At 42.4% G+C, this 14238-nt stretch overlaps 1 protein-coding gene across 3 annotated transcripts; it reads right to left on the minus strand.

Moving 5' to 3' along the window:
• Nucleotides 1–359: 359 nt before the first annotated feature.
• On the minus strand, nt 360–14099 carry LOC117769246. Of its 3 annotated transcripts, none has more exons than XM_034598039.1 (8): nt 13838–14099; nt 12056–12213; nt 10098–10354; nt 9099–9186; nt 7541–7638; nt 5755–5907; nt 5377–5467; nt 360–1099 (listed from the first exon to the last, which is right to left on the minus strand). In XM_034598039.1, exons 1-8 carry the CDS (start codon nt 13932–13934, stop codon nt 1061–1063), a joined length of 981 nt encoding a protein of 326 aa, XP_034453930.1. In that variant the 5' UTR covers nt 13935–14099; the 3' UTR covers nt 360–1060. The 3 variants fall into 3 exon arrangements, with proteins under 3 accessions (XP_034453930.1, XP_034453929.1, XP_034453928.1); XM_034598038.1 differs by having other exon boundaries at nt 5377–5464; nt 7541–7653; nt 13838–14098; XM_034598037.1 differs by having other exon boundaries at nt 7541–7653; nt 13838–14098.
• Between the last annotated feature and the right edge of the window lie 139 nt (nt 14100–14238).

Genomic DNA, 14238 nt, shown 5'->3' on the forward strand with positions numbered 1-14238 from the left:
ACCTGGATTATGAGTCCTGAATGTTTGCTAATATGAGATTTCAGTTTTCTGACCTAATTCATTTATAAAAGTTTCTAAAAACATGTTTTCACTTTGTCAAAACTCAAAATTTAAATCTGTTCATCATTACATGAGCACTGCAGTGACGATGACGAGGGAACATGGGAAAATGAATAATATAAAGGTGATGAGGCAAATGTGTCTGTTTATTATTTTGGATTACATAAGTTAACTTAACTTGACTTTATCAAATCCCTCTAGTATCTACTAACATGGAGCAATAACTGCAGCCAACCACCAGGGGGGCGATCAAGACACTTTGGCTTCACTTGTGAGGAGCTGTGATGTCGTCCATCTTTATTTACAACACGCGAACATGCACAAAGACGAGTGTATAATGTGACAAAATGCTTCCTGGCCCATTAGCATCGTCTATAAACCGCTCATCAACACGTGTTCATCACATGTTTCACACGTGACGAAGCCTGCGACTCGTCATCGTTAGCGTTAATCACCTCACGTTGACTCAGACGAGGAAACGCCGGTGGGGTAAAAGTGAAAGGTTGTGACGCTCAGAGCCGAGATGTAACAAACAGTCGAGCTTCATGTTGGTCAAAACAACACGTGTGCTGTTCCCTTTGTGCAGCAGCTGCCGGTCCCCCCCGCCCCCCCCCCCCGCGAGGCCTCGCTGGCAAAACAACAAAACAACAAAACAACAACACAAAGCAACATTCTCAGGTGCTTTCACTCTTGTTAGCGCTGGTGTTTACAAGGTCTGAATAAAGCACAATTACTGGAAAATGTGCCCACACAACCCACGTGACGTGCACGTGTCCCAGCCGAGGGAAGGACGCCGCTTCATTCAGACGTAAATCAATGACGCCGATGCTTTTCAAGACAGGTGAACAATCGTGGAAGACAAAGTGAATGTTTTTTTCTTTTATTCTTACACAATGATGGGAAGTATTCCACATCGCAAAAACCACACACGCAAACATCCAGTGGTTATCTCCTGAGAAGTTGGGTTAGAGGAAACCCAGAAGAGTCCGGGCTCGCGTCCTCACGGAGGTTTCTGGTGTCCGTTGATGGGACTTCCTTCCTGAGGACAGACAAAGAAACAGTGAGTGAAGTTGACCAAAGACGATGAATATGAAGTGAGAGAAAACACCTTCAGGGTAAGAAATGTCCCAGTGAGATGTTCATGCATTTTAATACCAAGATGATAAGATTAGGTTATAGAGTAGAGTGTGTATAAAGATGGGTGACACGTCTCTACTCCCAGGTGCCGCCATCTTGAACTTTTGCCGTCATTTAAAGCCGTAACGATCGTGGTGTTGAGCCACAATATTTAAAATCTTGGTGATACGCTTGCTCGACCAATCACGGGTCAGTCTCAGCCGTCGATCATGACGTTTTACATTTCGTTAGCTCTTCCAGCTTCTTCAATGTTTCCAGATGCAGATATTTGTTAATAGAGATGAGCCAAAATGTCGTCTAGATGTAAAACACCTGCGAAAAGTAGCACTGTTTGTGTTTTCTGTGGAGAAACGTTCTGTAAACAGTGTACGGTAAACTGAAGATAGAGTCTTGGCCCAGATATCCGCCGATGGGCTAAGAGTTTGGTATTTAGATAAATAAATCATTGCTATTTATGCACCAGGTCCTTTGCTTCCTCCCTAATATGTGTGAGCACGTAGCACCAGACCAAAGTGTAGCTGAAACAAGTTCAAGTTAAAAATCCTCAAACTTTCCAACCAGATTCAACCCATTTTTTGAGTGAAGCTGCACAAACGTGATTTGATTTGCGAAGCACCAAATGTTTCCAGTATCATTCGGTTCCGTGTGGTTTTTATTTCTGTCGTCTCAGAAACAATCTTCTATCTACACGCTGTGAGTTTGCCGTTCGTATAAATCATGTCGGAGCCACTAATGTGTTTTATCACGGCTGTTTCCTTCATGTCTCCGGCAGGCCCTGCTCCTCCAGCTGAATTTCCTCCCTCTCTCGGCTCAAAGGGGGAAAAAAAAGAGAGAAAACTCTGCATCATCTGCACTCAATCAGAATAATTATCCCGAGAAATGCAGTGCAGAGCCTGCGAGAGGTGAGGGGAACGAAGCACAGGGGCTATTGGCAGCCACCTCCCTCCAGTCGGTATTAGTCATCTCTCTGCTGCTCTGGAGGAGTCGGCGGACGGTTTGGGACGAAGCCATGTGCAGCCGACAGACAGACAGACAGAGAGAGAGAGAGAGAGAAGAGGCCTGATGTGACTCCGGTGCAGAAAGCATCAGCGATCCCTGAAGTCCCTGGAAGCACAACAGCTCCACTGGGGACTGGCAGGCGCTCACACACACAACTATTAGCCCTGTGTTCCGTCTGTCAGGCTTCCTCTTTAACAGAAACACTGAGCGTGTCACTCGGACGACGTGGGAGCTCTTACACCTTTCCTCCAGGAGGATGGAGCCTTTGAGATCCTGTCAGGATCTCCGAACGCTTCCTAAAGGAGGTTTCTGTGGAACGTTGTGGGGTTCCTGTTTGATTGCAAAGTGGCTCTGCAATCCAAAGTTCCTCGTAGCCCTCTAACTCTTTAAAGCAGATGGACAGAAAAAAAAAATAAAATCCTGATTAGACCCCAGTGCCCATGAAGTATCATTTGTATAAATGTTCTGGCAGCTCTAGAAGTCCACAGGGGGCTGGCAGTCGTCCTCAGATCATTATCTCTGGGTTTTGAACTTTGAGTTTCACCCCTGAGAGTTCCGCTTGTCTCTGGTCCAAAGGTTTAACAGACTGAACCGGGTTACACCATCTCCTCTAAAAACAGAGGTTGGTTTAATATAGATCTCTGCTGGGGTTCCACAGGGCACATGTTTGGGGTTCCCTTGTATTTGTCTTTAAAGTGAATGTTCATTTAAGATGAGAGGTTCTTTCCTATAGTTTGTCTGCTCAGTGGATTAAAGCTCCCAGGCTGAACAAGACATGTTGACCCTCCTGGATCTGCATCACGCAAATAGGCAAAGATCAGGTTAAAAAACTGAGCTCTTCGTGTACCCACAAAATAAATCATGTTTATCCATTCATCATGTTTGGTTATTTAATGCTTTAACGGATGAATAACTTGATTTTCTGATTATGCAAGGCCCAATGGTTGAATTAAACCAATTTTCACTAAAGTGTAAAAGTTCATATGTTTATTTCCTATGTCCCTGTGAACCTAAAAGTTGGTTCCTGCAGCAAGAACAGATGTTTTCTTCTGGTTTTACTTTCAGTCTCTCCACTGAACCTTTTGGTCGAAGGACGTCATCTTTTATTCACTTGGTCGGTTTCCAGAAACTGTTTTTTCTGTGATTTTGCCACAGTTTTCAGACACTTTCACACATTCTTTGTTTGGTTCAGATCTTGGGACTTTTCCCTTTAGTCTCAACCAAAATAACAGAGTGTGTGAAAGTTTCCTCCGACCACGACCCAGACCAACCCTCCGACATTTAGTCCGACCAAAGAGGTGGACTGGGTTAAACCAAATCTTCAGACACATCTTTTTACCACAGCTGTTTCCTGAAGTGTTTTGTGTATATGTGTGTTTTTTATATCTATAATTCATTTGTATTTTATTTCATCTTCTTTGTTTCTATTGTTTTATGATAATTGTTGTGACTATTTGCTTTTATTTGTTCAGCACTTTGGAACGAGCCACAGGTCAGAGAATCACTGGAGTCATTAGTGAACATCCTCTGGGGACCATGAACATCTGTATAAAGCTTTATGCTTAAAATCCACAAAATAATGAGCACAATGGTTTTATCCTGAGCCCCCTGGTGGCCTTTAGATGACGCTGCGTGTTCTTCCATCGTTCACGCTCCTCCACTTTGCGTGCACAGCTGCAGGACACTTGCACGTCCTTGTTACAAAACGCAGCAGATAGACAAAATAAAAAACACTAATGGGACATCAGTGCTCCCGGAGCTGCAGAGTTTTGACAACTCCGGCACCAGAAGCAGCCACGGTGGACTGGCGGCTGTGCCACCGGGAATATTAGATTTCTTATAGTTTTCCCCCCCGAGAGCTGCAGTTTACTGTGGATTTTTAAAACACTGAGCCGATCCCTTGTAAAATCTGAAGACCGCATCCAACTAAAGGTCCAACCTGTGTTTTTGATCAGCAGCAATTTGTGTAAAGTTCCTACACCTCCTGCAAAAAGTCTTATGAAGCATTTCTACCCCCCCATGGTGCCCGGCTGCAGTGTAGGTGATAAATCCCCTGGTCAGAAAACCCACTAACTCCCACCAACATCTGGATTTTACTGCGATGGGATTGGTCACAATCAGCGTTCACACCTGAGTCGAATGACTCTGCAGTAAACACAGGTGACACCTGGGGGAACGCACTCATTTCTTCTCACGCTGCACTTTTTTCTTTGCAACGTTACGACGCACATTGAACTTCCAGGCTTTGGTGCCTAAACAGCCACGAACGCTTGTGTCCTTATTGTTTTTTTACATCTTGGGAACAATACGCAACTGGGATTTTTCCTTCATATGGTACAAAATGGCAGCTAAGACGAGGAGGTGAGAGAGCTTGTTGGTTTCTGGCGTGTTCGTGACGACGAATATGACAAAAACAGAAAAGCAAACTCCTCTGCTGGCAATGGAAAAGGAGTACATTTTTGCGCATGAGAGTTTTATTAAGTGTTCATGTTGTGAAATGTTTTTACATGGTTGTTTATTTCAGTCATAGATCAGCTTTTGTTTCTAATTCAGAAATGTTTGAAGTGTTGTGATCATTTGTACCACATCGGTTTCTAAAAAGGTCCGTAAAAAACCTTAACATTAACAAAATGTTGATGAATTGATTGATAATCAATTAATTTCTCCAAGGATTTTGAAGGTTTGTTGCTTTCTCTTTGTCGCACATTGAATATATTGGTTTCAGCTCCTTGAGCTGTTGGGAAATTCTCCCCATTTCATAGACTAAACAAGAAAATAACAGGCAGATTATTAAATAATGGAAATAACCACAGTCCTACTTCACATGTGAGAGATCTGAAGGAATCTGAATTTGTTATGACTCCATATTTGTTTGCCAAAGAGTTTTTAAGTAAGCGTACGTCCACCTCAGATCCTCTTTCCTTTAAAGAGCCTGCAGCTGAAAGAAAACACCCACTTAGACACAATCATCAAAGATGTTCTGACGGCTGCGAAGATGAACTCTCTGATGAATCGCTAATATTTCACCCCTGAGGTTTGCACGTGTTTCCTGCACAAAGATTCCCCAAGACTGAACTGGTGCAGAGAGGTTTTAAATAAGCTTTATGCTGCAGAGAGGAAACAGAAGTAATGAAATGACCCTTCAGACACTTGAGTTGAGTAGAGACGTTAAAATGATACCTGGTTGAAGAGCTCCTCATACAACGCGTGTGACTTCTCCCCCTGAGACTCCAGGTCAGTCACCTCGTCCGCATCCCACGATGTGACACTGCTTCAAGAGAAAAGAGACGTTAGCGCTCATGTGTCTGGACATTTCCCTGAGTTTGTCTTTCACATATGAAGAAGGGAGCAGGAGATTCTCCGTGTCAGACTCGTTCACAACAACAGAAAAATGCCTGGAACGAGGGGGTGGAGCCTGGGAAGAGCAGCTTTTTGACAACTTTCCCGTCCGTCAGGTCCGATTTGTTTTGCCAAAGGAAGCCAGTGTTTTATTCATTTCTTTGCTCCGTGAAAAGGAGGCGAATGTTCGACTGCGTGTGACCTGCTGTCGTTTCTTACCCCTCGCAGCTCTCGGTGTCCTGTAGGGGGCAGCGCAGGCTCCTTGTGGGGCCGACACCGCGTGACCTCGAGGTCAGTTTCTCAATCTTCTTCTGCAGCGTGTTGACCTGCTGCAGGAGAGCGTCTCTCTCCTCCATCAGAGACTTTTTGAACCTGCACACACACACACACACACACACACACACACACACACACACACACACACACCCCATAATGCAACTTCAAAGCTCAGACTCACCGAGCGATTAAAAGACGATAAAACCTGATTTAAGGTGCGATGGATTTCCTTCCTCTATAACTTGTGCTCGTGCAGAATGTTGACCTCAGATGTTCCTAATGCAGAATGTACAACAGCAGCGTTCAGACTGTAAACAGTGAGGGATGAAATACGTCTGATTGAACTACAAAGGAAGCGGGGAAATAAAATCTGATCACATTGAATCTGAGAAAGGTCTTTTATTAGATCGGCTTTCAAAGAAATATTTACTGCAGCGACTGTGCAGAGGGGAATTCTGATATTTACTGGGGAGATTTAAAATAGGTCGTTCTAGCAAAACTTCTTCTGCTTACGTGAACATAAAACTCGTGACCCATAAAAGAAACCAGTATCCAACGTGCACAGAATTAAAAATAGTAAAAATAGCACATTACCTTTCTAAAGGTTCATTTCAGACTCTGTTCAGTTCACATTTTGTTCTAGATTAATATGAAGGGTGAAAACAACATGAATAAACTGATAAAAGTGGAGGTGATGAAAATGCACGTGAAGTGAAAAATGAATTATCAAGTGATTTGATTAATTCAAAGAAAGACAGAAGGGTTTTGTGGATGATGAATGTGGAAAATAAAATTATAATAAGTTTATCAAATCAAATGACAACATGTTATTCCATTTTTCAATTCACATGCATTTTCAACACCTCCATTTTTCATTTAGAAGCATTTTCATCACACTTATCTCATGTTAAGTCACTTTCAGGCTCAAGGCTACTTTCCTTAAAAGATAAACTTTGTGTTGTGAAGGATGAAAGATAAACTCTAAAATGTGAAAAATGATGAAACATGCTTTTGTTTTCATCTTATCACAACAGTTTTAATCAAATCCGCTTTAAATTAATCAAATCATTTGACCATTCATCACTTAATGTTTCATTTTCACATATTTGTACCACTTCATTTTTCACTTCACAAGCAATTTCATCACTTTCACCTAAATGGTGCCTGATATCAACGTTTACCAACCCGCTGTCTCACAGTTCAGTCCAGTGAGAAGTTCATTTACTGTAATTTAAATTCTATTTCTTATTTGCTTGTTATTGTGTCTTCTTCATTCGGACTATCTGCTGCTGTAAATGTGAATTTCCCCGGTGAGGGATGAATAAAGTTTTATCTTATCTCAGTGGTCGGATGCAACAAAGTACATTTACTTCATCACTCTACTTTAGTACTTTCTTCCTGTATCGATACTTTACTTAAGTAGATTAATATTCTGGTACATTCACTCCACCACATGTATCAGCAAATATTTGTACTTTCTAATTCACGAGATTTTTACAAACCATTGCATGATCACATTGTTTGTTTTATCATTTTAAGACTGATGAATAATTAGAGGAGAACTTTTGTGGTGCTTTTACTTTTTCATGAGTACATTTGTCTATTTGAGTCTTTCCTCCACCCCTGCTTCCAAATAGAAATCCATAAGTAAAGTTATTCATGTTGTGCTCATCATAAAGAAAAGATGAGTGATCAGGTTCTTGTTGTGATCGTGGGAGAAAGTACAAACCTCTTGACACAACACATCCAGTATCGCTGCTGCTCACACAGCCACTCGAACTGCTCTGCTGTCTCCTGCAGTTTCCTCAGACTTCCCTCGTTCTCCTGCTGCAGCTCCCCAACCTGTACATGAACAGGTCAGCGTCACTTTATCTCATCCGCAACCAGGACGTGACAACAGGAAAAAAGCAGGAGGTAGAAATGTTCTGCACACGTCGGAAATCAAAACCTCCGACCCCTCCTGCTCTCATCTGGAAAGATGAGCAAACGCAGAGGAGTCGGACTTGATCTCCGACTCCCAGGACTTTTCACAATCACTCACGCTCTCGATTCCACCGCAAACAAATGTTCTCATTAAGTTTCTCTCTCTGTCAGTCGGCTAGTTTTTGTTCTCTTGGACGCTCGCTGAAGAGATAATTGTGGAGCTGGATTGTTCTGCTGTCTGATGGAGCGGTTGAAGCAGAGGCCAGTGAGGGAGTGAGGCCTCTGAAGCCAAGTGTGAATTAGAAAGAGAAGAAAGTCCTGACAGGTACGGAGGAATGTCTCACTGATGCCCGGAGCCAACACACACTCACACGAACCCGGCGCCAGCAGAATCTGAATTAGTGAGCTCTCTGGGGCGCTTGTAGCTTTTTAAAATTTGGCTCCGGTGTGTAAATTTGAACCTTGAGGTTTTATGTTTCATGAAGGTAATTATTCAAAGTCCAGCGGTGGCTGTTATTCACTGTGTTTCACTGGCCCCCGGCCACGTTGACCAGAATGAGCCTGAGACGGCGTGGACAGTGTTGATCCATTACTGGAGCTGAGAGGAGCAGCTGCATCATCTCAGGAGGAGCTGACGAGGAGGAAAACTCCTTTTAAAACCATTAAAGCTGCAGAAGTGTTCACTGGGAGGAGGAGGAGGAGAGTCGGATCCTGACACCTGCTGGACGAACATCACATCACAGCTGTCTTTGTGTCACTTAATTTAATTTAATTTAATCTATTTATTCCTGTTTGTTGTATACGGTTGTTTTGTGTGATTTATGAAAAGTGATAAAGCTGTGATACTGCAATTTAAATACATTCTTTTTATTATATTATTATTCCATTTATTATATATTCTAATAATTTGTAAAGTCCATCCATCCATCCACCCCCCCCCCTCTCTCTCTCTCTCTCTCTCTCTCTTTCTTTCTTTCTCTCTTTCTCTATTACATATTTCAGCAAATATCTGTTCTTTCTACTTTCTTCATTTTTACAAAGCATTGCGTTACATCTTCACGTTGTTTTTTGAATATATTTAGTGACTATAAATATATTTAAAAGCAAGTAACTTCAGAGAATAAAGGTAGATTGTTTCTATGTACTTGTACTTTTAAAGTTTTACTCAGTACTTCTTCCTCCACTGCAAGGTTAAATAAAAAAACTACTACTCTCCCACCAGTGAAACCATCCACGCTGCTGTTTGTTCTTCCACTGAAGGACGTCACGATCACTTTAAAACATTGGAATCAATGTGAATCAATCAATCAATATCAATCTTTAAGTTAGAAAACAAACTGAAGAAGCGCTCTGGCTTCCCTCACCTCCTTCTGATGAGCCCCGCTCAGAACCTCCACCTCCTCTCTCAGAGTCGTGTTGACGTCTCGCTGCTCCTCCAGCTCCAGCATCTTACTGTTCAGGACAGAAACACACAGATCTCACGTGTGGACGGAGTCAGGACGAGGTTTAGAAGCTGCTTAACACAAAAGTCATTCAGGTTTATAAAGCACTGTCTGCAGAGGAAACTCCACTTTTTCACTATTAATACACACAGTTATTGGTAAAATGGATAAATAATTAGAAGAATTTGAAGCTGTCATTGCATCTGTTTGCTGCTTGGATCGATCTTAACCAGAAACAGGTGCTTCTTCCACAGATGTGTCCATTAATCTGAAGTTTTATCTCCAGCCCCCACAGGAGAAGAAAGAGAGATTTATTTTGAAGGTTGCATTAAAGTATTGGATGTTTCTCGACTTTTTCTTTCTTCTTCTCGCTGCTCGGCTGCTGCGACGCTGAATCACCATCATGTGATAACAGAGTCTGACACTGAGCCAACTTTATTTCCCCCCCACGGCGAGATTCAAAGTCAGCAGCCGACAGCGTTTCTTCTGACCCCAGATCAGACTCTGTGTTTTTATTCAGTTGTTGAGCTGAACGTTCTCTCAGCTTCACTTGGCTGAAGGTTACTGCCGATTCTCATCAAGCAAGCAAGGTTTTCTTATTGTTATTATTAACTTGGATGCTTCTATTCTCAGTCTGCAGCCTTATCTTTAATGTCACTGTTCATTTTTACATTTTGTTCAAGTTTAATATCCGAGGGAAACACGGAGGAATGTGTTCACATCGAACAGCAGCAGTAGGAAAGGTCGTTATTTCCAACACAGAGAAACGTGTGTGGGTCGAATTATAGTACGATCAGATTTTCCATGAAAGGATAAGATCAGATGATTTGATAAAACTCTTAACTCTTATGTGTATTAGCTGCAACATGTGGATTATTTAATTTTCCATCTCCAGCACCTTGTCAGATGCTGTGGTCTTACCTGTGCAGCTCCGCCTGGAGGCCCTCCGTCAGTGCGGCCCTGCGCCGGGCCTCTCCGTGCAGCTCCGCCCGGAGACCCTCCGCCACCACAGCCTTGTGCTGTGCCTCCTTGTTGAGCTCCTCCACCAGGCCCCCCAGCTTCACCTCGGAGCTCTGCAGACACAGCAGGTCCGAGCCGACCTGCCGCAGCAGCTCCACGTCGCGGCAGCTCTCCTCCCCCAGGAGGACCACACGCTGCTGCAGCAAGTGCACCAGGTCCTGCACGACAGAGACACGGTGATACCACACAGATCCTCGTCTATACACATTTCTATAAACGTTCACTTCATGCTTGCACTTGTTTCCATGAGCCACTTTATAGCTTTGCATTCCTTCTAGTTCTCTTTTCCCTGCAAAACTCTGCTATTCCAATGGAGCAATGTCCTCATTGCAGCTTGCACGCAAACATAAATGGCACAATATCAACAGGATAATAGCATTATTATCTTGCTCAGGCAAATCTACATGTAGGTCAAAGTGTTTGTGACAAGCCCGAACCTGAAACTAAATCCAATCTCTGGGGGGAAAGTGAGTGAGTCTCTAAAAACACCACAGCAGTTTGTAGAAGAGCTGAAAATACTCGTAAAGTCCCATAATCAAGGGTTTCCCAATCTGGAAGGACAAAACTAAACATGCAACATTTTGCAGCCGCACGAAAATACGCAGATTTTTTATTTTCTCCTCAGGTTTTTCTCATGTTTTGTCTCCTCCTGTGAAATATTCGTCTAAAAAGCATTCAAATGAAACAGCCTGAGAAACCAGAACAAGTTGCTCTTTAGTTAAACTGCTCACACCTAAACAACTTGTGTGGAGCCGCCAGAAAACCCAGAAAAAGGTCCTGGTGACCGCTGCCAAAACCTCGGCATTTACCGAATGTTAACACTGGCATTTACAGCTCGCCCCGGTTCCAGTGTAATTACTGTAATTGTGGCATCGGTGGCCCATTGGCCGTGTACATTTAAATTATGGGACTGTAATGAGGTTAAACACCACAAGGTTAAATGACACAAGTAAAAATAATGGCTCTGTGTTGCTCTGGGCTTCAGGTGAGTGTTTCCCAACAAGAGTCTAATTGCTGCGGCGACGTTAGAGGTGGAATTAGAGTTTAATGTTGTTGTTGGGAAACGTTTTGATATCGATTAAAGTAAAATACTCTGACTGACATCTGAACCCAGTTTATACAAACTAGCCTGTTTTACTCTGGTTTTAAATTGGGGAACTTTTAGTTTCATTATTATAAGAGCCTGAACAATTAATCGGTTGGTTGATTAATGAAAATCTGCTGATATGAGCCTTTCACAGACACATCAGGTATTTGTTGAGGCTGGAAACGTGTTTACCAAACTCCTAGCTTCACAGGAGTGGTGGAATATAGGATTATTATTAAGGTTAAAACAAGATAGTTAGAAGATAGAAGTTACATTTTTTACATCTTTATAAAACGTACATTTACTGACTGATTTATTATTTATAATTTTTTTCTACTATCTGCATTGGCCCCAAAAATCCACATTGTTTGGACTCTTATTAGTATAAATGCTGCACTATGAGTGAATGACAATATATAATTGAATTCTTGTTTTTCCATTGAGTCTGTGATGTTTTTGGCTTCATGCATTTGTCAAACCTGATTCAGGGATCAATCCAGACTCGTGTTAATGTCTCTGGACTTTCTAAACATTAAGAGAGTTACTCTGACTCGTAAAGTCGCCACAGTCGATCTGTGAGGTTTGTGTCCACAGAGCAGGTCGATCTGTGAGGTTTGTGTCCACAGAGCAGGTCGATCTGTGAGGTTTGTGTCCACAGAGCAGGTCGATCTGTGAGGTTTGTGTCCACAGAGCAGGTCGATCTGTGAGGTTTGTGTCCACAGAGCAGGTCGATCTGTGAGGTTTGTGTCCACAGAGCAGCTCCTCGTCTCACCTGCTGCTGGTGGATTCTGCCGCTGAGCTGGTCCTGTTCCATCCTCAGCTCCACGTTCAGCTGCTCCTGGTGGAAGAGTCGAGCCGTCACAGCCTCCAGATCATTCTGCAGCCTCCTCTCCCGCTCTCTGGACACCAGGAACTCCCGGTCGAGGATTCCTGCAGCCGCACAGAACACCAGACCCGAGTCAGGAGGGACACCAACTACAGAAGATCTGCTTTACACTTGGAAACGTGAGTTACAGGTACAACATATTATGTTTTTGAGAAGCTCACCACTTTAGTTTTTGATTTTGTTTATTGTATGTTTTAGCTTATTTTTGGGCAAATTATTTAAGCTCAAATTATTCCAAAACACTACTAATCAACTACTTCTATTGGGGTTGTACAGACAGATGGTGATGAATCTTCCCGTCATGATTCCTGTAATGATTTAAGAGGCTCGATATTATCCAATGAGTGTTATTAACACAATATCAACTAGGGGCTGCGTTCCAGGTGGCGCTGTTGAGCCATTTTGCCACGCCCATTTCCGAATACTCCAGAATACGTACATTTTCACCACTTTCTAATTTACTGCAAACTTTAGAATATTTTTGAGCATGCTGAAGCCCTCAAAAAGCCCCTTCTTTTATCGGAAAAATAATAATAATAATAATAATAATCATTTCAATTTCAATAGGGCCTCCCACCGTTCGGTGCTCGGGCCCTAATAATTCATGTTTTAGAAATTACAAGTACACAGTGGTTTTGATGGTTTTACAGATCCGAATATATGTTCACCTCTAAATATCACAGGTACTTTCTGGTCTTAGCTCTTGACGCCTCTAGAAAATATCGTTCAACAGTCAGAGACGGGAAGTTATTCTTTTATCAAACTGACCCCTGACTTCTCGTTCCTCAGATTATTTACCGTGGTGATGTTATAAAAGGTTATTGTCACTGTGGTGCAGCTTCCATGGGATCCTTCTGTGTGAGTTTCCCATCAACCCTTGTTTTATTAAAGCAATAAATACAGACACACAGAGTTTTACTGTCTGTAAATCACATTTTCAGATTCAGGACCTTTGAACCAAGTGAAGTTTACTGTTTACTATTCAACTACACGATCATCTTAGTACTTCTGGTATTCTCTATAAGTGGATCATGAAACAAATTTTAAACATTAACACGTTCAAATATCTAGTAAATAGCAGTGATGTCACTTTTAGATACGACACAAGATCATAATAAACTGTATATTACAAAACATGGGTTTTTATAACCTTGTTTCTTTAGATTATCTTCAGTCATTATGAAAGTGCAACTGAGTTTTGTGCTTTTCCTAATTAATCATTAAACTACCTGTTGTTGTTGGCGGATGTTGCACAGAAGGTGTTTCTGTTATTTACAAAGTCGCCGTGACACAAATACAAACCAACAACACAACAAACTACAACCTCCATTATGATTATTTCACTTTCATTTAGTGCAGAGTACTGTTGTATCAGACTTCATAGTTTCAGCTGGGTGTTCCTAATAAACTGACAGTGTAAAAAACCACAGTGGCAGGTAACACAGAGGTAAGCAGATTGAAACACTGCAGTACATGATCTACTCTCAAAAGTGCAAAACGTAATAAAAAAACTACATGAAAACACCAGAATAAAAACTATGAACGTGGGTGTTTCATGTGCACGTTGGTCCATCTAACTGTAAGAACACAAATAGTACACAGATATAACAGTAAATGCAGATATGATGGTATGATGGTAGATAAACAGTGTGTGACTTCCTGACGTACCTTTGTCATGAGCCAGGCGCGTGCACTTGGCCGTCAGATACTGGATCTGACTGTAGTCCTCGTCCCGCTGAGGTCTGAAAAACCTCCTCATGCTCATGTGTCTCTGAGCCACTGTCCTCTCTCTAAAACCTCGTCCACCTTCCCATGATCCTCAGGGCCGGGCGGGACTGTCCCCCAGCTTCAGATAAGACCCAGCGTGCACGTTTCCTGAAATATTTAACTCCCCCTAGGCATGAAGACTTGGACCTAGGAGGGCAAGTTTAAGCATTAATCCCAGCTGTTGTTGTCACAACACAGAGGTGAGCTGCTGCTGGTGGTGTGTGTCTCTCTGTGTGTGTGTGTGTGTTTGTGTGTTCAGGCCTGAAATGTTTTAATGCCAACTGTCCCTGCTGCTTGAATAA

The sequence above is a fragment of the Hippoglossus hippoglossus genome, chromosome 10 (assembly GCF_009819705.1).
Source record: "Hippoglossus hippoglossus isolate fHipHip1 chromosome 10, fHipHip1.pri, whole genome shotgun sequence".
Lineage (NCBI taxonomy): Eukaryota > Metazoa > Chordata > Actinopteri > Pleuronectiformes > Pleuronectidae > Hippoglossus > Hippoglossus hippoglossus.